This window comes from Vombatus ursinus, unplaced genomic scaffold (assembly GCF_900497805.2).
Source record: "Vombatus ursinus unplaced genomic scaffold, bare-nosed wombat genome assembly UNPS02014845.1, whole genome shotgun sequence".
Taxonomy (NCBI): Eukaryota; Metazoa; Chordata; class Mammalia; order Diprotodontia; family Vombatidae; genus Vombatus; species Vombatus ursinus.
Genome location: NW_020954623.1, coordinates 3,646,724 through 3,674,317, shown reverse-complemented (window position 1 = coordinate 3,674,317; position 27,594 = coordinate 3,646,724). Strand labels below are relative to the sequence as shown.

Below are 27,594 nucleotides of genomic sequence, written 5' to 3'. Positions count from 1 at the left end.
GAAATTTCTGCTTTAGCGTAAAGAATATTTTTTCCAGTGCACAACTGTGATTTTACCTATAAAATGTATATATAATAAGCACATAATGCATCAAAGTTACAAGGAACCTCTTCGTGTTTGAAATGAGGAACTGAAGCCTCCAAAGGTTAAGGGATGTAAAGCTTTTGCTCTTTTTCTCAGGCTGCCTTCTTTCTTAGCGAAGGAAACAAGACCCCAGCTGGCCTGGAAATCTGATGCTGCTTCCTCTCAGATGGGAGATATTCAGCATTTATCACAAGATCCAAATTGTTGAAGTAGGCTTTGTATCACATCTAAGTTAAGCAGTTAGACATATCATTTATTAAGCACTTACTGTGTACCAGAATGGAGCTAAGACAAGTTTGCCTTCTAATTAGGAGAAATAGACCTAAAGAAGCACTGGGAGGCCAGGGAGGAGGGAGGGGCTGGGTCTGGAGCTGCTGGACAGGATAAAAATAAGGGAAAGGGTCAAGAAAGAGGTGAGAATAAGGGCTGTCATGAAGGCAGCGACGTGGTCTGCAACGAGGCATTGATACCAATGGAATTCACCCAGTCATTCAGACACCGCTTGGCACTTGGTAATTGCATCTTTGTCCCTTTCCAGATAATGGCAGAGAGCCTGGAAGATCCTCTTGTCCCCCAACGCTGATCTTACACACAGAGAGACAGCTTCCAGCTCAAGACAACGAGGACAAGGTTTGTTATAAATTCATGAGTTTGCACTCATTCATTTATTTGGGAATATTGAATTCCTAGGATGTAGAGCCAGCAAATTTCATCGGTTTAAAAAGTTTCCTTCTCTTATTTTGGCAAAATAAATGAATAAACACACAAACAAACATTTAGATAGATAAAATGAATGAATGAACAGATAAACAACAACAAAACTCCAAAAACATTTGCTCAAAATCTCTCCTTTTCCACAGTAAGAATCCTGGTGTTAAATACAGTAAGGGAAGAAGAACCCGGATAGGATAGGAATGTAAGGTTATTTCAGAAAAGAGAGGAAAGTTTTACCTCCCCCAAAATATTGAGAATGAGACACAGGTAAGGTGGACAACCAAAGAACCTCACAGACTTGGCTTGGGCCCTGTGCAATAGAATCTGGGAAAGGTAATCATTGGTCCTTCAGCGCCACCCTCTCCATCCCACCTAGGTGTGGGTGAACTGCACGTTGACAGAATAAACTTGATTGGGTACAAGATTCAAATACAGGCCTTAGTGCCTTCATTCCTATTCGCGGTCAGAGGATTTTAAAATCGCAGAGTTTAAAGAGACCTTAATATCTGTCTCTTCCAATTGATACTTAGACGAGGTCCCCTTCTAAAAACTGATGATAGCTCACATTTATATGGCATTTACTATGTTCCAGGTCCTGTACTAAGCACTTTACAGTTACTATCACATTTGATCTCTGGGAGGTAGGTGCTATTTTTATTCCCGTTTTACAGATGTAGAAACTGAGGCAAACAGGTTAAGCGACTTGCTCAGGGTCACACAGCTGGTAAGTGTCTGAGCCTGGTTGTGCATTCAGGTCTTCCTGACTTCAGGCACAGGACTCTATCTACTGTACCACCAAGCTGTCTTCTACCATTCACTTGAAGAACCACCCTTCCCCTTGAGGGAAGCCATTCCATGTTAGGGCAGCTCTAATGATTTGGAAGGATCACTTAGATCACTCAATTTTCCTTTCTGAATGGTTCTCCCATGACTTCTTCCCAGGGGAGAAGCTGACTTCTAGGAAGCCAGGAGAATGGCATGCAAACTCTGGCTGGGCCTAACCCAGGAATGGGGACCCTGTAGGGTCGAGGTCACACATGGTGCTCTAGGTCCTCAAGTGCTGCCCTTTGACTGAATCCAGACTTCACAGAACAAATCCTTCCTCTAGGCCTCAGGTTCCCCACCCCTGGTCTAGCCCCTGGGGAAGGTATTGAGTATGCTCTGAGCACCAAGACTGGGCCTCTTCTTGAAAGGCCAGTCTTACCAAGCAAATATGTGGGCAACCAGTGGGCCCTTTTGGCCAATATATCAAGGAGAGGAAAAGGGCAGGGAGGAAGAGGTGAAGGAGAGAAAGAAAAGGAGGGAGAGATCCAAGCCTGTACTTTGTGATCACTCTTCTGATTTATCATTTTACAAACGGAGGTCCTTGGGGTCGAATTTGCATTTTTATTTACAAATATTTTACAAGAGTCTAGAAGCTCATCCCTTTTCTTCAAGAAAAAAAAAGAAGCCCCACCCCCTCCATGCAGTCCAAAGGAGGTGTTTTCATCGTCATATTTGGAACGCCGAAGACATTGCATCTGGTTTTCTCTGTCACTTCTCTTCCTAGCCGTTTCTAATCAGGCATCATTTTTCTTTCCCAAATTCATAGAATTTTGTGTGCATGTTTTCCCTTTCCAATCCACTTTCCAGATATTTGTAGTCTCACTGGTATTCATACACATCCCTCATTTAGCATCATTTGGGCCCATAATTACTGCATACTCTATCTCTTCCAGATCATTAATGTTGATGTTAAAGGACAGACATTGATCACAAACATTAAGGCAAATTACCCCCTTTTTTTTTTCTCTCTCTCTAATGGGTGATTTCTCTAGAAGCGATGAATGAACATCTATACCCGTATCCCATGTTAATTAAAGCAAATAACCTTTCTCATGCTTTTAATAAATAATTTCTTGTTCATTGTATTCTGGAAGACTTTTATTACTCCGTAATGAAGCAGTGTTTTGATAGTGAGTTTAACCACTTTTATTACCAATATGTCGAAACAACATTAAATTACAGGCAGCTGAGCGTCCTGCCAAGCAGGGCCTCCTACCATATATACCTAAGAAATGAACTAATGTTCTCCTCACCATTTGCACCATTTGTGCCCCCTAAGATACGTATGATGAAAGGAGGAAGGAAATGAGCATGTTAAAAATAGCACCTTTCGTATGTTCCAGGCCCTGGGCTAAATGCTGTCACCAATATTATCCCATGATCTTGTTTGAGCCTCACAACAACCCTGGGATGTGGGTGCCATGAAAATCCCCATTTTATGATTAAGGAAACTGAGGCAAAGAGAAGTTAAATGACTTGCCCAGGGTCACATGGCTAGTAAGTGTTTGAAGCCGGTTTTCAACTCAGACTCCAGACCTGGTGCTCCATCCACAGGCCACCGGCTATTTCTCTATGAGACCCTCATTGGCTTTTCCTTTTTTCTTTTCTTTTTTTTCTTTTAATAGAATAAACTTTTTTCATAGGGGACTTTTAGCTGCATCCCTTTTAAAGATTAGACTAAACCACGGCCATATCTTACCTCCTTTCTTTGTTGTTTTTCCCTTTATTCCTTTTTTATGTTTTTCTCTTGACTGTTTTCAGTCTAACAGGAAAATTTAAACAAATATTTCCTTTAAATTTAAAAACCTTGAATTACCCTCTGGATAGAAGGGTATTCCTTTTATCTTATCTAGAAAGTTAAATACATTTTAAAATAAAATGGGGAGATTACACTCTATAGAGCTTCCATGTTCCCTAGGCTAGAGTATTATTTATAAAACATTTAAATGAAAACCATCTCCACGGTTAAGGGGACCTTCTAGGCTCCAGATTCTTTATCATTTACACATATTCCTTGTCAAAGACTCCTTTTCTTTTCTTCTAAGGCCTTGATGTTCTGCTACCTGCCCTTTGAGAGTAGCACAGTCTTTTACTGCAGTCTTAAGCAAAAATGTCGAGATCTGTAAGGGATAACTTATTTTAATCAGTTTCTGGTTCCTTTCAGAGCCAAGACTGGGTGGGATGCACTCCACTGTGATGGGCTTCCTTGGATATTTCCCATTTCTTATGCTTGTCATGTTGTAGAGGTTTCTGGGAAATCAGCCTTCTTCTCAGGATTCTCCTGGAGGGATGATGCAGGGAGGTGAATGTTGGGAATGCTCTTGCTGTGATGGAGTATGTCACGAATGAGAGTCTGGGTTTGGTCATTTTTCTATTTGCTTTCCTCTATGCCTTTGATCAATTTGCTTTTGGAGTGGTGACTCCACTTTGTTTCTGTCATCAAGGCCACCTACCCACTCTTCTCACGCTTGTGGTGTGGAAGCCTGATTGCCTCAAGGTTGAGTATATAGTGTCAGCCTTTCAGCAAGCCTCATTTCCTGGGCCACTGAACCCCATGTTCTTCTGAAGCTGAATTACAAGTTACTTTGTGTTCTGAAATCATTAAGTCATCCCCAGAGAGTTGCAGGCTTGCAATGGCTTTCTCTATTTCCAGGGAGACATTCCCAGTGTTGCACTGCCAATCCAGATTATTCATGGTAATGAGTTAAATACCTTTGCCTGGAATGTTGCGTGGATGGTTGGGGCATCCCTGATGAATTATGCTTTCCAATTTGCTGTGACTGTGCTGAGAACCATGATTTCACAGGGGCTACCTTAGCCTGTTTTGTGGGAGCATGACATTATGCTTCAGGCATAGCATCAGCTGTATCTCTGTTGATTTCTCCTTTTTACCAATATCATTCTGTTTCTGTGTAAAGGACCCTTCACTGCTAATACATGGAGATGAGAGCTCACCCAGAGGCAATAAACCTGTGGCATCCACGCCTGTCCCAGGATCACCTTGGTAAGCACATTCTAAAACTCACAAATACACAAATTGTCCTTTTTCCCCTCAGTGTTCGTTGTTTCCTAGAGAAGGGAAGTCAAGTTGCATTGCAAAAGTGTCCCATGGAATGTTTTTAAACAAGCCATGTGCTGAGGATAGAATTCCACAGTTTTGTGATACTTATCAGAAAAGGAAAACAAATGTATTGTAATGCTATTCTGGCCCCATATAGCTGACAATTTTTTTTTTTTCCAATCTATAATTTGTCCAAAACATGCAATGGAAGGTCATGTCTGAGAAAAGGAGGGTTCATCAGGCTGTAAAAGGAAACGGTTCATAATTCCATGGAGATTGGGGAAGATTTACTGGGTGGATTTTAATTAAAGGATAGTCAATTAGATATTTCATCTCATCCTATGAGAATTTCAGAATGTTAGGTATGGCGTGCTCTGAACACCTTCCTTTGGGGAGCCACATTCTCTGTGTTTTAATGATGCCTTTTATAATGGTGCAGTTCTGCATCAGAGTGAGAAAAAAAAAGTTATTATAGAAAATTTAGCTTGAAAGCCTCAAGATTAGAGCCCAGGGTACACCTGGAAGGGTGTCAAGTTTAGCAAACAAAGCCTGTGATCACTAGGGTTGGGTTAATATGTTGTCTAAGCAAAAAGGCTCTCAGTGGTTTTCCAAAGGTCTTTTTCTTATCTCTAGTCATTGGATATTCTAATAGGCCACATTTATAGGTGCAGAGTATGGGGGAGATTCTGAGTCTTTGGATAGCATGATTCTAACCATCATAAACAGGGATCTTATATGGAGAAGCAAAAGTAAAGGCTAAGGTAACAGGAGCCAGAAAAAAAATCTTCTGTACTGATGGGGCTGAGTAGCCATTTACCCTCTCACTTATCCTGTCTTCCAAAGAGAGATATTCCAACTCATTGCAGGAAAAGATTCTGCAGCCTCCTTCCAGGCTTGCCTTCCATAGGTAGGCCACAGAGGTACATGATGGGCAGTATGATGGGACGAGAAGACATCATTAAGAGATCAGCAGCCAACGTGCTTCAGCTAAGATTCTGAGGCAAACATTATGCTGATTCCCAGGCTGTAGGGAAAACAAGAACGACAAAAGAACTGATAATTAGTAACTCTTCCTGGAAGTCTTAGTAGGAGCCTGGTCCTGGGGGCTTACCAGGGGTATGCATTCGCCCACCCAGTGTCTGCTCTCGGGGAGCTTACAACACACAGAGCACAGTCAGAGGACTTGCAGCCCACCTCCTGCTCCCTCCCTAGCTCTCCATGCTTCTTGTCCTCCCGAGAGCCTCCTCAGCCCCAGCCTTCACAACCACACGCACTGCCCTGTGAGGCCAGGCTCTGCTTACGTGAGCTTTGACCTGGCCTTACCTGAATCCGTGTCTCCACATCGCTTCTTGGCCATTTACTTGTAAGGCACTTAGTGCCATGTTTGGCCCAAAGTAGGTGACATCTAAATGCACTCATTCCTTCCCCTTTCCCTACCATGGCTAGCGTGTACATAATGCTTCAAGGTTTGCTAAATATTTCATTTCTGTTCTCATTTGATCCTTACAATAGTGCTATTAAGGGGCAGCTAGGTGGCGTAGTAGATAGAGCATCAGCCCTGAAGTCAGGAGGACCTGAGTTCAAATCCGGCCTCAAACCAAACACTTGACACATACTAGCTGTGTGACTTTGGGCAAGTCACTTAACCCCAATTGCCTTAAAAAAAATAGTGCTATTAAGTAGGTGTTATTTTTATCCCCCTTGACAGACAAGGAAACTGAGGCTGGCAGAGGATAAGTGAATTGTGCAAGGTCGCATAGTATCTGAGGCAGAAGTAGAAGTCGAATCTTCCTGACTCTAAGCCTGACATTCTGGCCTCCCTTCCACCTGACACCTGCTATCATTCTGCTGGCCTTCCAGCCAATGTCTGAATTCCCATCTCATCAGAAAGTTGCATTCTGCCCCTGGGCTCAAGACCCTTATAAAGGACCTTTCACTTCCAATTGCTTGAAATCAGACCTCTACTTTACTTCTTGGGCACCACCATGCATTGTCACCACATATGCCCCGCCTCTCCCTCCTGCCTCCTCTGCTCCCCTTTATTTTCTGTCTTTCCCAATTGCAAAAGAAATTCTTTAGTGACAGCAACTGTCTTGGCTGTTTAAATTTTTATATCTATCTATTTGTCTCTCTCTATGTCTGTCTATCTATCAGATCTTTCTATCATTTGTCTATCTGTTTGCCATCTGTTTATCCCAATACATATATAAACTAGATTCTACCTTACAACACACCAGATAAGTTCACATACAGCTTTTATTTACAAACCTTTGGAGGGGGAGAGGGAGGGAAGGGAAGAAGGAGGGGAGGGAGGCAGGGAGGGAAGAGGGGAGAGAGGATTTGTCCCAAGGAAGCATACATCAGGTTAGTCCTAATTGCTAGAAAGTTTGTTTCTTTGATCGCTGATTTTGAGCCCAAATCTTCCTTTCTGTACTCTCAATCATCACCCCTCATTCTGCCTTTGGCAGCTAAAAAGAACAGGTGCAGTCCCTCTGTAACATAACAAACTTTCAGATCCTTAGAGGAAGACATCAAGTCCTCACTAAGTCTTATCTTCGTCAGGTTAAACAAGCCAAGGCTTAGAGAGATTTTCAGTCACCTGGTTGTCCTCGTCCCTAGTTTATCAATGTCTTACCTAGAAGGTGGTAAGTACCCCAGACTGAACACAGTTGTCTAGATGATGCCTGGCTAAGAGATCTCTGATCCTGGCCATTCCACCTGACTTCATACAGATCACATCAACTATCTTGACCTCTACGTCATATGGGGAATTATGTGATGCACATCAGGCTTGCAGTTCATTAACATCCCCAGCTGGATTTCAATAAACTCCTATCTCACTGCACCTTCCCATCTTGTAGGAGTGAAATTGAGTTTTTGAACCCAAATGTTAAAGTTGACATTTGCCTCATTAAATTGCATCTTATTTAGTTGAACAAAATCTTCTAAGCTGCTGACACCATTTTAGATCCCTACTCTGATATCTAGCGTGCTAGACATAGTTCCTAGCTTTAAGCCATTAAAACTTTAAGAATTATGACACCTATCCCTTTATCCAAGTCAGTGATAAAAATGATTAACAGCACAGGTCTCAACACTGATACCCAAGGAGCTCATTCCACTGAAGTCCTTATAGAATGAAATTGACCTGGAATCACTAGTGATCATTCCTTGGTTCTGAAATGTTAATCACTTTCAAGCCCATTTAATGCCACCATCATCTAGCTCACAGCCTTCCAACTTTTCCAACCTAAATAAGTGGCACCCATGTCATTTCCTGGAGCTACCTCTTGGTATGCTCTATTGAAATAAGAAATAAGGAGACTGGCATAAAGTGATGCTGATAAGACCATTGGTTGTTGGTGACCATGGCTTTCCTTTCTAGATGCCCCCAAAATATTTTAAAGATATTCTTTTTTTCTCAAGAATTAAATTCGAGTTCCATAACATTTTTACAGGATCAATTTTCCTCCTTTTTTTGAAAAGTAGGTCAATGTTTGCCTACATTCAATTCTGTAATAATTTCCCAATTCTCCACAACCTTTCAGAGTTCATTTACAGTGGCTCAGAGATTCTATCTGCCACTGCTTTTGGCACCAAAGAATTAACTGATTGTATCAAGTGGTTTTTGAGCTCAAGGGCATCTAGAAATCCTCTCACTATCCATCATCTATCTTTCATATATTATCTATCTGATTTACAGTCACTTGTTCTCTGTCCTTTTAGTCCAAAAGTTATCCTCCCTGGCAAAAACAAAAACAAACAAACAAAAACAAGACAAACAAACAAACAAAAAAAGACTCAAGCATCTTTGCCCTCTCTTTGACCCAGATGGCATTTTGGGCAGTGGGTCCATCCTTTCTTGGTATCCCTGTTTCCCAAATATAGTGGAAGGAAAGAAAGATGGATGGAAAGAAGGGAGGGAGGGAGGATACAATGGTCTTCTTTATCTTCTTTGTCAGAATCCACCTATTCTGTGTTTTTGTGTTGGCAATAGCACCTTTACAGAACCAGAATGTTTTTACCTTCCCCTTCTTCTATTTTTTCTACTTATCTTTGTAAAATCTAAGCTGGGCAATGAATTTCCTTTTTATTCAACTTAGTCTTTTCAGATAACCCCTACCCTTTTCATCTTCATCAAAATGATTTCTCTTAGTGCCTTCATAATTTCATTTTTGAGAGTTTCCCATCTCTCCTGAAATGGGATGACTAGCCTGGAGAGTTGTCAAGCATGCAATCGTAGTCCATGCTTTCTCTGAACCTTTCAAATCTACTTGCAAAAAATCTAGAGTTTATTTCATGCTCTGTTCAGCTTGACTCTCCTCCATATCACATAACCCTCTGGAGGGAAGAATTCTTCCCTCCAAGAGTTCTAATAATTTCCATACCAGCAACGAGATTTTCCTTGTAGGAGGTGGCCACACCCAGAGGAGAATTTTCCCTTGTTGGTTTCTCCTTTTTTTTTTTTTAATGATTCAGAACATTTATTTATTTATCTTTAACACAAAAGTCTTCTCCAAACAAATGTGCAGATAAGCCTAATCACTAAGGATATTATCCTTCCCTACCGTTAGTTGATCCATGTTAACAGAAAGGAGAAATGAGCTCTCTAACATTAACAGTGTGGCACTGACTTTGACATTCCTATTTCACCTATTTTGTTGGAGTTCTCTGTTGACTTTACTTGTTCAATGTGGTCATCTCACACACTGTCCTCTGAGCTCTCAGTTTTTTTTTTTTTCATTCTGTCTCTCATCGTCCAAAACCCCTCATGTTTCTATGAAGTCTTTGAATAAGGAAAGCCTCAAGAAGAGGCAGGTACTGTCAGTCATTGTTGTTACCATCTCTGTTCTTTTCATCTCTGTTCTATTTTTCCTGCATGTTTAACACGTAGCACATTGCCTTGCTTAGAGGCATTTAATAATTGCCTGATGAATTGAATCATATTGTAATTGTTAACAAAATTTCTAGGTTCCTTTTAAAGCATCAGTTTGTGCCTTTCCATCCCTCCTGCCTCATGAATCACCAGAAATGGGTAGTAGACCTGCAGAAATGTACATAGACAGAGAAAACAATTGCATTCTAATATAAAGCCACAGGTGGTTAAGTGAGAATTCTACTCTAAAAAGAAAATCCATATGTGATAAATTGCTCTCAGTTTCAGAGTAGAGAGATGGTCTTGTAGGGAAGTGGGGTCCCAGGCTGGCATTCCCCTGGGAAAAGAGTAGTTGAGAGGTGGAGGCAGCCCAACTAAGGGTCTGCTTTCAACCCAAAGCCTTTACTTTGCTCTCTCCTGGGTATAAGGTACTTATATAAGGCAGGTACTCTATGGAGGATTTGTGGGAGGAAATGAACAAGAGTTATTTAAGATTTTACATGGGTCTGTTCTCTGTACTGGGAAGAATATGTTGGCTTTTGCCTGTATGCCCCCTCACTGTTTGGTTCTTTGCCATATCTAATCACAGTTGGTCCATGATGCCTACCTGACCATCAGTTTCACACCACTGAGAGTCTCTTGCTGCACTGAATATCCATTCTGCCTAAACTTTGCTACTTCTAGAGGCTGCCTTTACCCTAGAGGTGTTTGGAAAGTGGTCCCTGGGTTTCGAGGTCCTCAGATCCTGCGGCAAGCTGGCAGAGCCCTCCAAAATCTTAACCTGATTGGCCATCGTTTTGATTACGACTTCCCTTGTTGCATTGTCCTCTTGGAAAGCAACATTACACGCTGTGTGATGTGACATTTTCATTAATCTTGGCATCATACATATGGAAACCTTAGTAATAACTCACTTCACTGACATTACAATCTGCTACCATAAAAAAAGTCTGCTGCCATGGGGAGCTATGAATTTTTCACTCAATTAACTTAAATCATTCCACAGTTCTCCATTTGAGTGTGCAATGATTATTATTCAGCCTTTACTCAGAGTCAGCTATGCACAAAGAAGGCTGAGGAGCAAAGAAAAAATGTTGGCAGTCTTGGAGCAAAGGAGCAACATTTCCTCAACCATTTAGAATATGTATGATCAATGTCCTTAGGTTCATGGGCTGATATTAGCTGATGTTTCATGTCAGCTGATCGTTATAAGGTCTAAAGCCACATCTCAGGCCAGCTGTCTTTCCCACCTAGTCATCTTACAAACCAGAAGACCAAAATGAAGGATGGGTCTAGTCTATGGTTACTACAACCACCTCATTCCTTTTACAAAGGAGGCCACTGAGGGCCAGAGAGGTGAATGCCTGATTAGGCTTAGGAGAGTCAGTCAGTAACAACCTAAACGAAGGTCAGAAGCTGAAAATCACATCTCACTCACACTATTAGCAAGTCTCTTCTCTTCTCTTCTCTTCTCTTCTAATTCTTCATACCTTAAAAAACATTAAAAGGTTTTTGTTGTTTTTTTTTTCTTTTTCCCTTTGGGAAGAGATTGGAGAAGTTTTACATAATAGAGGACAATATTTAGTAGATCAACATATTTTCATGTCAAGGGACAGTTTTCTGGGTTAGAAAATTTTTTTTTCAGAAAGAATAAATGAATGTGAAACTTCAATCAGTAGGTTGAGGGTTATGAGGTAGGGTTTGCAGATATAATGTAGGTGGCCTAAACCTTTGGTCTCAAGAACTGTCTAATTTCTTGGTAGTACTCACCTAGAAATATAGAACTATCTCATCAGAATTCTGATGAGATATTATCTTTAAGGCAATGTTAACATGAATGAATAATTTGTTCTTCTAATTGAGACCTTACTCTTTATTTTTCATTGCTGGTAGCACATAAGATCTCTTGGGCATTTAAAGAAGTTGTATTACAGTCTCATTATTTATCGTGCAGCTCAGTGATGGCTGGAAGATTGTCAATCAGACATCAGGTATCAGTTGGCTTGGGATTTTGCCAATCTAGACTAACAAAATAAGGTGGGATGGAAAAGTGGTAGAAACACCTTCAGATTCCTGTGCTGGTCACCATTTAACCACTTTGACTGTTAATCAATAAATCAGTCAACCCATAAACATTGATTAAGTACTGCAGTTATATAGGCACTATGTCTTGTTTGTGGAACAGTCAAGAGACCAGGGCCACTGGATTGAAGGGTATACTTGGGGGATGCATAACTAGTAAACTTTGCCATTTTGACATAGAATGCATTATTGTGAAACTTGGCCTTTATACAGATTGGATATAAAGTATTTTTGTTATTGTTCAATTGTTTCTGTCATGTCTCACGCTTTGTGATCCTGTCTTGGCAAAGATTCTGGAATGCTTTGCCATTTCCTTCTCCAGCTCATTTTACAGATGAGGAACTAAGGCAAACAGAGTTAAATAACTTGTGTAGGGTCACACAGCTAGTAAACATCTGATGATGGATTTCAACTCATGATAAGTCTTCCTGATTCCAAACCCAGCGCATTATCTACTATGGTGCCACCTAGCTGCTGGCTATAAAGCATACTATTCCTGGATATTGTACAAATTATTCCTTCTACAGATGTTTAACTTTGGCAAATTTTGACAAAGATAAATTTTATATTTATATAAGGCAAACATGGTTTTAAAAATAGAGCTATTAATAAGTGGAATGGACTGCCTTAGATAACCATGGATTCCCACTCAGTGGATATGTTCAAGTAAGGGCAGGGATGACCATTTATCAGGAGTATCTAGAGGAAATTATTTTTAAAACTTCAAACAAGACTAGATAGATATTAAAACCCTGGCTACCTCTGAAATTCCAAGATTCATAGAGATAGCATCCAAAGATAATGTACAATCAAGTTATATGCAGAATAAATTGGAGGTAATTAACAAAGGGAAGACATTAGTATTAAAGGAGAGCTGGAAAGGCTTCTTGCTCAAAATATAAGTATCTGAAACTTGAAAGAATGGGGAGGGGGGGAGAGGAAGAAGGAGAGACAGACAGAGGGAGAGAGAGGAGCATTCCATACAAGAGGGACAGGCATTGAGTCAAGAAATGGAGAATTGTGTTTGAGAAATAGCAAAGAAAACAGTCTAAATGAATTACAGAGTACATGGTCCAGAGTAAAACATGAAAAGTAAAACAAAGTAAAACATGAAAAGAGGTAATAAGGTGGCACTGGAGTTTATTGTATGAAGGAGGATAACATGGTCCTATCTGCACTTAAGGAAGATGAATTTGATAGCTGAATGGGGGTTGGACTAGGGAGGCAGAGAAGAAGGTAGGGAGAACAAGTAAAAACTTATTTCAGCAGTACAAGCATGAAATGATGAGGTCCAAAACCATAGTTGTGGCCTTAGCAAAGGAGAGAAAGGGACATAAAGGAGAGATGTGATGAAAGGAGCAATGATAGGCCTTGGCATGTGATTTGATATAAGGAGAGGGGGAGAGTGAACAGTCAAGGATGCTGCTTGGGTGGAGAGCCTGTGTCACCTGGAGAAGGGTGGTACCCTGGGCAGTTATAAGGAAGTTAGGAAGAGAGAAGGGTTTAGGGGAAAAGATAATGAATTCAATTTTGGATATGCTAATTTTAAGATGCCTACAGAACATCCATTTCAAGATTATCATTATTATTATTGTTGTTGTTATTCTGCATTTAATTATATGTCGACATTTTGTTCCTATGTTCCCGGTAGAATTTAAACTCCTTCTGACACGGCCTTACCTAAGCTTTACCTAAGCATGCTTGCATGGGTTCTGGCCAATGAACAATGGTCTTGTGCTTTCCCAGTCACCAATGGAATGAAGCAGGGCTGTGTGCTGGCTCCCATGCTTTTTAGCATGTTTTCAGCAATGTTGTTGGAAGCCTTCAATGAGGATGAAAATGACATCCAGGTCAACTACCTGGTAATTATTTAACTTGAAAAGGCTATGAGCCAAGACTAAAGTGGAGGGAGAGTTGGTGCTTGACTTTTTGTTCACAGGTAATTGTGCACTCAATGCAGCCTGTGAGGCTGAGATGCAACAGAATACGGATTGAGTCTCTGGTGCTTGTGCTAATTTTGGCCTCAAAATTAACACCAAGAAAAGAAAGGTTCTACACCAGCCATCACCACACCATCCATATGTGGAACCATCAGTTATACCAAACAGAGAAATTTTGAATGCTATGGATTAGTTCATTTGCTTTGGCAGTATACTTTCCAGGGATGTCCACATAGATGATGAGATTGCTGCATGCATTATCAGAGATAGCTCATTGTTCAAGAGGCTCAGGAAGAATGTGTGGGAGAAAAAATGTAGCAGACTGTTTACCAAACTGAAGGTCTGTAGAGCTAGCGTGCTAACCTCGTTGTATGCTTGCAAAACCTGGACAACGTAACAGTGTCGTGCCAGGAAACTGAATCAATTCTATTTGAATTGTCTTAGGAAGATTCTGAAGATCATCTTGCAAAAAGGTACTTCCCACTGGGGTCCCTTCTCAAGCTGAACTAACAAGCATTCAAACTCTACTACAGAGCACAAATACATTGACTGGCCAAGCTGCTCGAATTCCAAAAATACTTCCACCTAAATGGTTATTTTGTAAAGAACCCACACAAGGCAAGTGCTCACACGGAGGTCAGAAGAAATTGTGTGAGCACACTCTCAAGGTCTCTCTGGAGAACTTTGGAATGGATTGTGAGACACGGGAGGCACCGGTGCAGGACTGCCCAGCATGGCGTGCCGTCATCAGAGAAGATGCTGCGTTCTGTGATAGAAGCAGAATCGCAGTGCTCAAGAGAACCGTGAGATGCTCAAATTTGGAGACATCTCCGTTCCAAATGTTCACGTGAGCTATTTGTTCCCAACCTGCAGTACAACCTTCAGAGCTCATGGTCCCGTCAGCCACAGTCAGACACACTGTCCATTGACGTCAACATAGTGATGTCATTTCGGTCCTCTTCGATTTCAAAGAACAAAATCCAACCAAGCCAGGCTCTTTTTGTAGATGTTGAGAATCTCCTGGTTAGCTGGTTAATATTATCCTAGTCTAAACCCATCAGACTTTAGAGAAATCAGGTTGGGACTTGGCTTAATAACCCTTTAACCTGATGGGGTAATATGTTTTCAACTGGAAAACTTCCAGTGTTGAGTAGAGATAGGATTTACAACGGTTTGTGCAACAAGGTTTGCAAGTTGTCTGTGACAAAATAATTGCATTGCTGTTCATTGTCCTTAGTTGAGATGTGACTCTGTTACAGAGTGAAAGAAAATTCATCTTCACTGTATTTAATTATATCTAACTATATATGAGTATTCTAACTGTTAATTGCTTGGGAAGGTTAGCCAGTTTTACACTCTTTTAAACTCTATTAATGATATACCAAATGTTTAAGACATTCATACTCAACAGAGGGAACAACAAACATGAATGAACAGAGAAAGGTCTAACGTTTCATTTCCTTCCTGGTATGACTAGAAATTGTTCAGCCAAGTCTATTTTATTTGTGTGCTTTATTTTTCTCTCAAATTAGATGACTTTGGTTTGGATAAGACTGGAAAGGTTGCCTCATCCAACCAATTCAATTGCAATCATATTTTTGGGTTAATTTTCAAATTCTAATACTATCACATTGGAGTATTATTGAATAAAGAAATAGGCAGCTGATGATAGAGCACTGGTCCTGGAGTCAGAAAGACAAGTTTAAAATCTGGCCTCTGACATTTACTAGCACTGTGACCCTGGGCAAGTCACCAAACCTCTGTTGGCCTCAGTTTCCTCAACTGAAAATTGAGAATAATAATAATACCTATCTCATAGGGTAGATGTGAAGATAAAATGAAATCATATTAATAGAAAATGTTTAATGTAATACCCGGGGCATAATGCTAGGAGCTTTACAAATGCTTACTCTCTTCCCTTCCTCTTCCCCTTTATGTCATGATCCAGGGCTAATGAGTTAGGAGTAGAGACTGAAATCCACAATATCATAGAATTTTAGAGAAGTAGTAGATAGTAGATGTCATCTAATCCACTTCTCTGATTTTTCAAATGTAGAAACTGAGGCCCAAAGAGGTTAAATGATGCAACAGAGGTCACATAGTAGCAAGTAGTTAATCTGGGATATTTCCCCAGGGGGAAAAAAGTTATAATACATATTAAAACTGAGCAGTCAAGCTGAGGGATCTTGTTTAGCTTGGAAAAGTGAAAATTGGTGGGGGTTATCCAGGGATTGAGATAGGAATCATAACTTGTTTCAAATACTTGAAGTACTCTTTTGTGGGAGAGCATTAACCCCAATGGGAAGAACCAAGAGAAAAAGGAAAAAGCCAGAAAGAAGAAATGTAGGCTTGACCTCAGGAAGAACATCCTGATAATTAGAGCTTACCAAAAATGCAATGGTCTGCCTCAGGAGGCAGTGGCTTCTGCCTCATTGCATATTTCCAAGCAGACTGTAGATCACCACTTGTTAGCAGGAAAATAGTGTAGGTCTGGGCTTCTGTTCAGATTAGACTAGAAAGATAGTGGGGGGCTTTGAAACTCTCGAATCCAGGGATTCTGTGTAGCTCTCTCTGCAGTGGAGGCGGGTTCAAGTTTCCCAGTAGGGTCTTGTTTTGGGGCTTTAACAGCTTGTAAAATATTTTCTTTATAATTACCATTATTACATTTTCAACTGGGTTTTGGACCAGCAGATATTTCCTTAGAGAAGCAGAAGGACTGATCATTAAGATGTTAGTGGCAAGTGAAAAGAAAGCTTTCTTTTTGGGTCCTATTTTCTGGACATTGAGTAGAACAGAATAGAAGATGAATAGAACAACTATTTATCCAAATTAAAATCAGCAAGCTCTTGATCTAAATCAATATGAATATCAAGGCCAAAGTAATGATCACTTAGAAATTATCAGAGAATGCACTAAAGAAGCATTTGAATGTTCTTGCTTTAGTGAATGTTCAAAAACATCCCAATTTTTTTAGGGATACTTTCTAGCTAGTTCTCAAGTTCTGTATCAATGATTTGCTAATAAAATAAGTCATCTATTAATAGGAAATTTGGGACACCAATAGGCTACTGCAAATTACAAAAGAGAAGTTGTATAAAGGTTGCTATCAGCAAGAGACATGACCACAAAAAGGGAGCACACAAGAAGAATGAGGGTAGGGATAATTGATAGGTTTCCTCTATACTCCATTGGTATCTACCTAATGTTAGGAGAAGAAGAAGAACCTTAGGGTCCCTTCTGGTGCCCATATGGAGAATGAATGGGGTGGAGGTGTTTCTGGGGAGCATGGAAGGCACTGTCCAGGAATCATAAAGCTTGTGGGGGCAGCAGGCAGTGTCTACATGTCTGTGATCACAAAGATATAAAAATATTGAATTATAGGAAGTGTAAAATTCCACAACAGAAATGAAAATTGAGACATGAAATTTCTGTCCAAATGATGCCCCTTTCGAGTCTTTGTTTCCTGGTGATAATGACATGATGGCACCACCATCATGGGATTTCATGTCCTGAGCTTCATCCAGATGAACAGAAGGATAGTTTGCCTTTGCTGATTCCCTTACAGGGTGGAATTTTCTTCTTCCACCATATAGTGAGTTATGGGGCCAAAAGGAAATGAGAGGGACTTCCAGAACCAAACCACGTTCCTTATTCCCTTGTCATGGAGCTTATCCAAGAGGTTTTGGTCCAGAGTCCAAGTACTTTTTGCCATATTGGGGAGATGGAAGTCAGCACAGGCACTGGCATTATATTATCCTGGGAAGATGCAGAAGTCTTGGAACTGTTCTAGCCAAAATTGTTAGACTTTTTGAAACACTCTCTGAATGCCAGTAGGAATGAATACTTTCCTCTTGATTTTTCCCCCTTCTGAACATACTTGAGAGTAGATTCCTTGATTCTGCCTTGCCATTGTTTTACCTTAACAGAAGATCTTCTTTCTCATTGATATGTACTCTTCATTCATTAGGGAAAAGAACACAAGCATTTATTAAGTGCCTACTCTATGCCAGCCACTGGGTTAAGAGTTTTACACATTCTATCTCATTTGATCCATTCCATGTGCCATTTTCAAAGCTGATGCTTTCATGGCATTCTAACAATTGATGATAAATAGGAATGACATTAAAGAAAGAGATATCATGCCTAACATGTGCTCTGGGAATGAAGTAGGTAGAACTTTGAAAGGATGAAAGGAAATAATGTTGCCTTTGTTTCACATATTGATGATTATCAGTGGGAATTAAATAAAAAAAAAGATCAGAGGGTAGTATAGTTATCAGTGCAAATATTCAGATTTATTCCAACCTGAAGATCTGAGACTTAAGTCATTTGGTTAGTTTGGGTGTTGGAAAGTACTCTGTTGATAATGCAAAATTTGCCAAGGAACTCTTGCTTTTTTTGATTTATACCATCAGAGGGAATAAAATTCCACCTTCTCCCCATTGGATAATTAAAACATGTACAATGCCAGTGAAAACTGTATGACATGTAATGGAGGGGGGGGCAGTAAATTGAAATTAAATATCAAATTGCCTAAGGCTTCATCAGGTCCTTGTCAGCCAGATTCATGTCTAACAACCCTCTGGAGCCACTAGTTCAGGCTCTTACTCATGGGTAGAATAGGATCATATAAGTTTTGACAGACTACTCATTTTTAGGTGCTAAACACCTAGGTTTAAGATAGCCTCCTGGATCCCTTGAGTTAGCTACATGTTTTAAGTCTCCAGCTGTGGCCCAAGTCCCATCCTAACAAAAACTAGAGAGACCAGAGATAATGTAAAAGGAATGTAGGTACTAGGTAATAGGATTAACTTTCAATGGCCTCCAGTGAGAACTTGAAATAAAAATGTATATCACAGCCCCTACAATGCAATATCTAATTGAGGACCTAGAAGTTACAGAGAAATCATGAAGTCCCATTGAGTTTACTCATCAATCACCATTGCTTCAAAGGTTTCATATTTTGTGAGACACCCAAGAGATCCATCTGGAGAATTCCATCTTCCAAAGCCTTTTTTTTTTTTTTTTGGTAAGAAAAATTGGAATATCTTAGGTATCACCCTTCTGCTTATTTTTTTTAATATATTCAATTTCTACATGAAGTTATGTCTGATTCAGTAATGTGGTTATTCTTTTAATCTATACATTCATTTATCTATCCACCCATATAGCAAACCATGATTCAATATTTCCCATGTTCAGAAAGTACACAAGTCTTAGTATTGGGTGTGACTGAATGTTACTGTGACCCAGCTTCTAGAGCAGAGAAGAACTATTAGACTCCTTTGAGTCCTTCAGTCCACATGTAATTATTAAGCACCAACGGTGCCAGGCCTGTGCTAAGCGCTGACATACAAAGAAAGAAAAATAGGTGTACCTGCCCTGAAGGTGCTCCCATTCTAACAGGTGAGACAACATGAAAACACTGGATACATACAAAGTATGTGCAGAATAGATGGAAGAAGATCTTTGAGGGAAATGCCCCTCCCCCCTAATAATCCCTCTAAAGGACAAACAACGAAAAGGTGGCCGCATAGCCTTTTCTTGAATACTTCTAGTGAAGGGAAACCTATTCCCTCCAGAGAAAGGACTGCCCATTTTGGTGCAGCACAGTAATCATTAGAGAGAAAAACAAAACAGGCCTTTTCACAACTTAGACCCATTGATTTTCAAGAAGTCTGGTCTGGCGCAGCCTTCCAAAAACTTACCAGCTACCACATCCCCCTCTGCTGAGCTTTCTCTTCTCCACATTACTTGTCCTTGGTTTCTTTGAGTGACCCTCCTGTAGCACGGACTAGAAACCCTTTGCCGTTGTCATCTTTCCTCTCAATACTTGTTTCGATATCCTTCCTAAAATAAGGCAACTAGACTAAAATGAGGTCCTCCAAATGGGGTCTGAGTAGAGAAGAGGACAGGCCAAAGCAAAGAGGAGGGCAGAGTACAACGACCTTTCCTTGGGCAAGTCATAGGAAAGTATTGAAGACAAACTGCGTCGCTCATTGCCCCAGAGAAACAAAAGATGCTGAAATATGTGTTAGGCCAAATTGTTTTGAATAAGAAACTTTTTTTTCCTTAAAATATTGACTTTGCACTGTTTCCTAGACATTTTCACCCATACATCTACAAGATTTCGTGAGGTAATCAGTTTCTATCTCAATGATCATAAAGATGAGAGATAAATAAGTACACACACATACATAGGCAGATGTGCAATATCTAGATGCATTATGTGCCTCTGCGGGTCATCTTCTGCCTAGGTTATATGGTTCTAGGGGTGTATTACTAAATGATGGGATGTATGGATCCTGGAAATCATCCACAGTGGGTTAATGTGAAGGTTAGGGTGGGTCTCCAGGATTCCTCCTGGGACCTGGAATCTAAAGGTTTTTGTCATTTACCTTAAAACTTTCCATATCATGCCTACTGAATTGGCAGGGACAAATAGTAAGGAGCATAATCAAAACACTGAATGAGAGAATTCAGAAAAATCTTGAAAGACAAGAGTGCACTGGGGAAAACTATAAGGACTTACACTTGGGCCCAAATAATCCCCGCATGAGGGCACTATATCAGGACATCAGTTCACCAGTAAAAAGGCCTAGAAGCTGTATTGGCCCGCCAGCTAAATGTGAACCAGCAGGATGAAAAAGCACCGGAAAAGCTCATATGGTCTTAGGTTGAATTGAGAGGCACATACATAGCATGTGATTGCCCTAGATTCTCTGGTCAGGGACCATGTAGTGTGTGGAGTTGGGTTCTGGATTCCTTTAGGAAGGACATTGAGAATCTGGGGCAGGTTGAGAGAAGGCAACCTGGATCTCGATGGGCCTTAAAGCATGTCCTAAGGTGATCACGTAAAGGAGCCAGGCTGTCTTTAGCCTACAGTAGAGAACATCCTCAGGAAGTCATGGTTGTTGCCTTCACCCACCGGAAGGGCTGCCACACAGAATTAGCTTGTCCTTCTTTGCTCTAGAAGGAGGAATCAGCGTCAATGAACGTAAGCGGCAAAATGATGGATTTTGTTCTTTGGTAGGTGGGCGTGAGGGAGGGCGCCTTCTTCCAGACTCCACTGGTCCAGAAGTGGAAGGTGCTGCCCAAGGGCCATAGACCCCTTCTTACTTGTTGCATTGCCTGATGGTTACATGACTGCTTAGCAAGCAAGAGGGCCGGGCAGGGAAATGTTGTCTCTCCACTGTTTCCTTCAGTAAGTTCACTTTTCAAGATTTGCCTTTAGAGGACATGCCCAAATACAGAGCATCCTCATTTTCTCCCCCAATTCAGTCTGGGTCCAGCTCCTTGAGCAGCTCCTTTCTGCTCAAAACATGTGTTGGGAGCCGAAGTCAGGGTGCTCCCCTCCACTTGCCTGGTGGCATTGTGCAACAAATATGCTTCACTGGCTTCCTTTCTCGCCATACTCAGGGATGGGGGTGGGGTAGGAGATGGAGACTTGATTTGCTGTGCAAATTTATGGAATAAAATAAGCATTTCTATAACATATTATAGTAATATATTTTTTTAAAAAGGTGATTGCACATGAAACTGCAAATCTATTATGTACAACTTGCTATTCCTTTTAAGTAGATAATTTTAATATATTAATATAATTATGTATTTTAACACTACATTTTTATAGTATCACTTCATTCATTCACTCATGAATTCAACAAGGCTGTATCAAGTGTCTCCTACATGTAAAGGTGCTCATAATTACTCATACGGCTTAATTTATGTTATAGAGCTGATTGTTCATCCCTGGTTCTTAGTAAATTCACTGAATTACATTGGTGGGGCAGATGTTGCATTAAGAAGACCTCATGGGTCGTCTTCCCAAATCGGAGGAGGGCCCACTGGCGTACTCTGGGGCACTGTTACCATTGGTCCTAAGGAGAAAGGAAGAGGCCAATGGGAGTGCTCCATCAGGAGGCGCCATAGTGCTAGCCCATGGTCTATGCACTCCTAGTCTCTTACCTATGACCAGGGAGCTAAATGATCCATTGCCCTGGCTAAAGGAGCATGCTTTAGCACAAGTCCACAGAAATCAGCAGAGAATTCCTCAGTCTCAGTTCTTCCCAAACAGTACTCAGCTGGCCACAGGGACAGAGGAGAGGACACAGCAAGGCTCTGGCCTCAGAGTTTACATTCTTGCTGCAGAGACAATGTAGGGTGGCATAGAAAGTCCAGATTGGTTGGGGGGCGTCGCTGTGTCTCACCAGAGATGGGATACCAACTGGGAGGTCATCGTAAAATAAATGTGAGGCTGTATGGGTCTTTCTCCCTTCATTTACTAGATATATCCCTGAGGAGTGTGAGTCAATTAAAAAAATGGAATTGTAGGTTGGTCATTCAAAAGGCCTTTTTCCCCTTTCAGGGGGGTTCTTCTGATGATGACAGTTCTCTCAGGCCCAGTCTACCTCTTCCTTTGTACAAAGACGCATCATTCTTGGACCCACGATTTCTATTACCTCACACCAAACCCTTCTGGAGCTGCAGCATTTTGAACTAAGGTGGTTAGATCTCAGAACTGTGAGAGTCTGTTGTGGGGCTGGTACCCAAAGACATCCTATCTGGGTGAGCCCCACTCCTGGCACTGGTATTGTCTGAGTCTAGCATTGAGAAGCTTGGGCCATGGGCCAGTTACAAGGAACCATCAAAGGAGCACTGGAGTTTCCTGAATCAATCACTGATTGCCCACTCTTCACGCTTAGGAAGATTTCCGTGCTTTAGCTAATCATCATTGAGGGCGCAATGTGCATCAGTCCAGATTCCTGCCCATCAGATGGGACTGTCAGCAGGCACAGCTGCAGTGGTATTCCCCTTGTACCCACTCCTGCATTTTGTGAATCTGTTGATTGAGGGAGAAGAAAAAGAGAAACAAGAGCCAGGAAACAAAAATTATCACTGTCTATAATTATAAAGAAAACAAACATAAACATATTACTTTCAATGTACAATTAACTTCCCATTATACAGCTGGCTGTTCTAGTGGATACTAACCATATACAGAAGATCTCAGCCTTCTCTGGAGGCTCACTGTTCATTTCTGCAGCCAGCATTTCTGAAGTTTAGCTCCACAGGCTTCCCTCGGGCACAACGATGTGACGTGGTGCTTCTTTGTTTCTTTGTTAAAATGCACCCCATGTTAACTGCTGTCACTCCAGTCTCTCTCTTGAAATCATCTCCCCTTATATCCCTCCTTAATATCCTTGTTCCTCATGCCCAAGATGCCCGATCCTAGCAATCAATTTACAATCTTCCGGAATCACTTTAATGCTTTCAGGTCAGCTTGTCTTAACCTTTCCAGGTTCCTGGATGCCATTGGCTATATGTCTGCTTCAGGGCCATGATGACTTGAGAATGAAATGTGATGTCCAGAACACTTAAATTGCTACTAGAGTCCAGACAAAGAGGATCTGACTCAGTGGGTCACAAAGACCCACAAAGACCTTTTAAAATTTTGTATAATTATTCTACACACTTATTCTACGCACATGTAGAATACGTATATATGTGCATATGTAAATATGTGTGTGTCTATATGTATATATGTTTGTCTGTATGTGTGTATGTGTGTGTATGTATATGTATATATATGTATATGAAAGAAGCACGATTTCTGGAGTTATCATGTAGGTTCGGATACCTAAAACTTACTGCATTTGTCATCTAACAGTGAGCCTCACTTCATCTCTCTCTGCCTCACTTGGGTTATCTGTAACGTGAAGGGTTGGACTGCATGGTCTGTGAGGGCCTTCCAAGCCTGGATCTATGACCCTCTGACCCATATCAATGGAGCTGGGATTTTCCTGATGTGGGCACCTCTCCAGTGGTAGAGATCACCATTCAGCCAGACCTCACACTCCAGCAAAACAACCCATGTTTTCCTCAAAATCATGCTCATTAAATCTATCCCGTGTGCCTGCCTCTTCCTTCTTGGCCTTTTAATATTCCATGGCCATCAGGGCAGCTCTTTAGCTGTCAACTTGATATCTCTCATTCTCAAAGTATGAACAGCCCTTCTTCTATTCCAGGGATAAATTTATTGGATAATATACATATATTTTTCCTCGTTCTTGCATACATGTCATTGCTGAAAGTTTGCTGGGGCTGACATATGCCCCCCCATACCTCTTCAAAGTAACCCATCATTCTGATGCTTCAGAGCCTGCTGTGATTTGCAGCCATGCAGAATCTCCAGAAGAATATTAGTACTGAGAAGATGGTGGGAGGTCGGGATTGTTGACAGCACAGTACAGTTTCCCATGGACTCCCCTTCTTGCCATCTTCCACTGCAAACTCTCCAGCAGGCTCTTCAGCCTCTCCCATTCAATTTCCTGTAATCTTACCCCTTTTCCCTTATTACAAGCTCCTACCTCTTCATTGGGCAGTTAAATGGTACAATGGATAGAGCACTAGACCTGGAGGCAGAAAGACCCGAGTTCAATAAATCAGGCCTCAGATGCTTACTAGCTGTATGACCCTGGGCAAGTCACTTAACCTTGTTTGCCTCAGTTTCCTCTTCTGTAAAATGAGCTGGAGTAGGAAATGGGAAACCACTCCAGTATCTCTGCCAAGAAAACCTCAAATGGGGTCAGAGAGAGTTGGACGTGTCTGAAGGGACATAACACTTCTTCGTTGCCCTGACTCACCTTCATTTTAGTGCCTCTTTCTAAGGTCAACTGCCCCAGCCTGGCAGCTGGGACTTTGAGAACAGGAGATCTTGTTAGCAGGGGAATAACTGAAGTTAAAAAACATAGGATTGAGAAGCAGTTCATCTGAAGCAAAGCCATGGGCAGCCAACCTTTGGAATCTCCATCAATGCACATTCATTTTCTCTCCACCAGTTCCAGGATGTTTGGTGTGTTGTGTACTTCCCGGGTCCCAGCCCAGCAGCCAGGCCATGTTCCTTGGAGGATGACAACCTCATTTGCCTCTGAAATACACAAAGGCTCAGACACCTCTGTTTTTCACAGAACTGGTGAACTTTAGAATCTGTCATTCCTTTACATAGATCTATCTTGACTAGATCCCATCACAGAGGCTAAAAAAAAAAAAAATGTGCATTGAACAAATTAAAAGCAGATCTCACCTAGACAAGTGTATTTTTTTAAAGAAATGTATATTCATTTCAGCAGCAACATTGTCAAAAGGCTGATTGGGAGGGTAGTTCAGCCTCCCCAAACCATGGAATGTATTCCAAAGCCCAATGGGAGGGATTTGGGGATTAGCCCATGCCTTGAGCCGGCTTTACCAATACGCCTTCTTTCTCAAGCCTAATTAAGAGTTGTAAATATATATTTTTCTATGTATGCTCAGAAATGTAGCAAGCTTTCCCTGTCAATGATATTTCTTCGGTTTTCCTAATGGTGTCTTCAAGGCTTTCCATACGAATTTTCTCCTGTGCTGCTGAGACAAAAAGATAGGCACCTCAACTTCTCTTTGAAGGCAGTGTTATTACTACAATCTCCGTGCTGAGCAGTTCAGAACATAAACCATCCTTTTCCACCTAACATACTAATCGTACAATTGAGCTTTTGTGCCACCGGGGCTTAAAAATACATACTAGTAATTCCTGAAGGTCTGTTTGCATCCAAAATCTTTAACTTTAAATTGTTGCAAAATGAGAGAAAGAGACAGAGATGAAGGAGAGACACAGAGGGACGGAGATGAGAAGAAAAGAAGAAAAGGAGGGAAATAAAGAGAACACGTATAACACAGTCATTGGTCTGGAAAGGGGAAGAAGAGTTAGGCCAAAGCCCAGAGAAGAGCAGTGACTTTTCCAATATCTTGAAGTAAGACGATAGAAGACCAGATCCACGTGTCTGGACCTGTCATTCAAAACTGTTTGCCCTCAGATGTGGAGGGTCATGGAAAAGCCTGCATCACTGGAGGTTATCAACTAGCCAAGAGTTTCTGGCCAAATAAGAATTGCCTCCTGAAACTCGGCTGTGCCGGAGATCACCAGTCTGGATGAGTTATGTGGATTCAGTAATAGATATTCACACATATTCTTCAATTTATTGCACATTTTCAGGGTTGCATCACCGAGGACCCCTATGTGGTAATGGTGGGTTGTACATGGGAATGTATGTATATATCCTTATAAATGGGAGATGTTCCCAATTTCTTTCTTCTACCCGACAGAATATAAATCCAAGGCAATGGCCAGGGAATTTGGTATGGAGTGAAAGCCCACGGAATTTGGTCTTGGCTCAGCTACTTATCAACTGTGCAAACACAGGATAATCACTTGACCAGGCTGGACTTTGATATGTTCAAACAAGGTGACTGCTTTGGGCTCTAAATCCCATGTCATCAACCAGCAAGGTCTTCTCGTAGTTCACCCCAACAAGTCCATGGGACTCGTCACGTGTATACTTGAGGTGATGCAACCCACCTTTGCCTTGTGCATGCTTCTAAGACAGGACCACACCCTCAATCCCCCATCCTGGTAATCCTGGCATACCAGGAAGGCTACTTGGATACTCAGCATGCCAAGGCAAAGTGAAAATGTACCAATATGAAAATCACTGCAGAAACATTAAAAATGTATCATTCTCACTGAAGGAAGCTTCCTGGTGTGTCACGGTTTTCTGCACGCCCAGCTAAATCCCATGGAGGGCTGCTGAGCAACGTCAATCTCCAACAGTGTGGCGCTGCTCCCTTACCAACTTGGAGAACAGAGTTAGATACTGAGTCAAGGGGAGGAGAAAATGTACCCAGGGTTTCTGGGCCACATCTTTTTCTGATTCTGACTCCAATCCATTTGGCCACTGAGGAGTGGGTTGGGGGCAACAGTCCCTGTTGGATTTCTTCCTGGGACAAAATTCATGTTGCACAGCCTGGGCTCTAGCTTCCAGAGCCCCGACTCAGGAGGTTAGGATACATGTTCCCAACAGGATTTCTTTGTGATACTAGGCTATTAGAATAAAATGAAATATCTTCACTTTGTTCTTAGAGAACTCAGCTGCTGATCTTGGGAAATATCCCTTCACCAATGAAGGGAAATAACTGAGCTCTTTTTGTACATTTTATGTTCCCTTCTAGCTCTGGCTTTCACCAAGGCGGTTCATGCAGTAACTGAGTTGTGCATAATTTACAACCTGCTATAATTACATTCAGCTATGTTATGCTCCTAAAAAGTGTCTGCTGCCATGCTCAGTGTCCATGTCCAAGGATACTGGTCTCCATTATTAAATATTTCCTGCATTCTAAGCTGGTGTGAGCCCAGGCCACTTTACCTGACACTACATTAGAACACATCACTTGGGAGCCAACTGCTTCTCCAGCACATTGGTTTTTCCCCAGCTTTTCAGTTCTCTCTGGGCTCAGGAGTGATGCCAAGTGTGCAGAATTTCTATGGACAGCTTAGCCTCTGACCTGAGAAATTCGCCAGCTCCGAGTTTCTGATCTTCTGACCCTTGAGTAAAGGGTGGAGGAGTGTGGGTTGCAGAGAATCGTTGGCAGCTAGGAAGGTTTTCTGAAGGTGCCCGAGCTTGAGTGCGCCCTGACCTATCATGACCAAGCACAGGTCACGCATATACAGTGAGGAGGCCTAGCCACGCTCTCTCAGTGTTATTTGTTTTTGTTTCTTGGGAAGTCATGTTTTGCTAAGTCCAAAAGCCTGGGTCCCTGGACATGGTCACACGGGCTACTTTTTTGTGTACACACATGAAGTTTCCAGCAGGAGCAGTGATCTTGTGACTTTTCCTCTCCAAAGTTTGTTGGACAGGGGTGGACTGAATAGGGCTGGGCTCAAATAAGTGATGTCTCACCTCTCCCCTGTATGACCAAGCAGGCCCTTAGTTATTGTACATGGCTTGGATGTTAGGGAAGGAGCTTTCAATGTCAGAACAGAGCTTCCTCTGCATGAAGCTAAGTGGCCTCAAGAGAAATAAACTTATATCTTTGGATTCATTTTCTCCATGGTCTAACTAAGCCAGAGATGGGCTTCTAGCCCATAAACACACATTAGAGATACCAAAATCTTTGGGGATCACCAGTAACTCTGCTTG

General features: G+C 41.5%; 1 protein-coding gene across 1 annotated transcript in view; it reads left to right on the top strand.

The window, feature by feature from the left end:
* Nucleotides 1-27,594, top strand: part of TCERG1L (transcription elongation regulator 1 like) — a 301,431-nt gene that overhangs the window by 206,744 nt on the left and 67,093 nt on the right. The window contains exons 6-7 of the mRNA XM_027840461.1: nucleotides 623-714; nucleotides 4,542-4,627. Coding sequence (XP_027696262.1) covers nucleotides 623-714; nucleotides 4,542-4,627 — 178 coding nt within the window. The remainder of the gene's footprint in view (nucleotides 1-622; nucleotides 715-4,541; nucleotides 4,628-27,594) is intronic.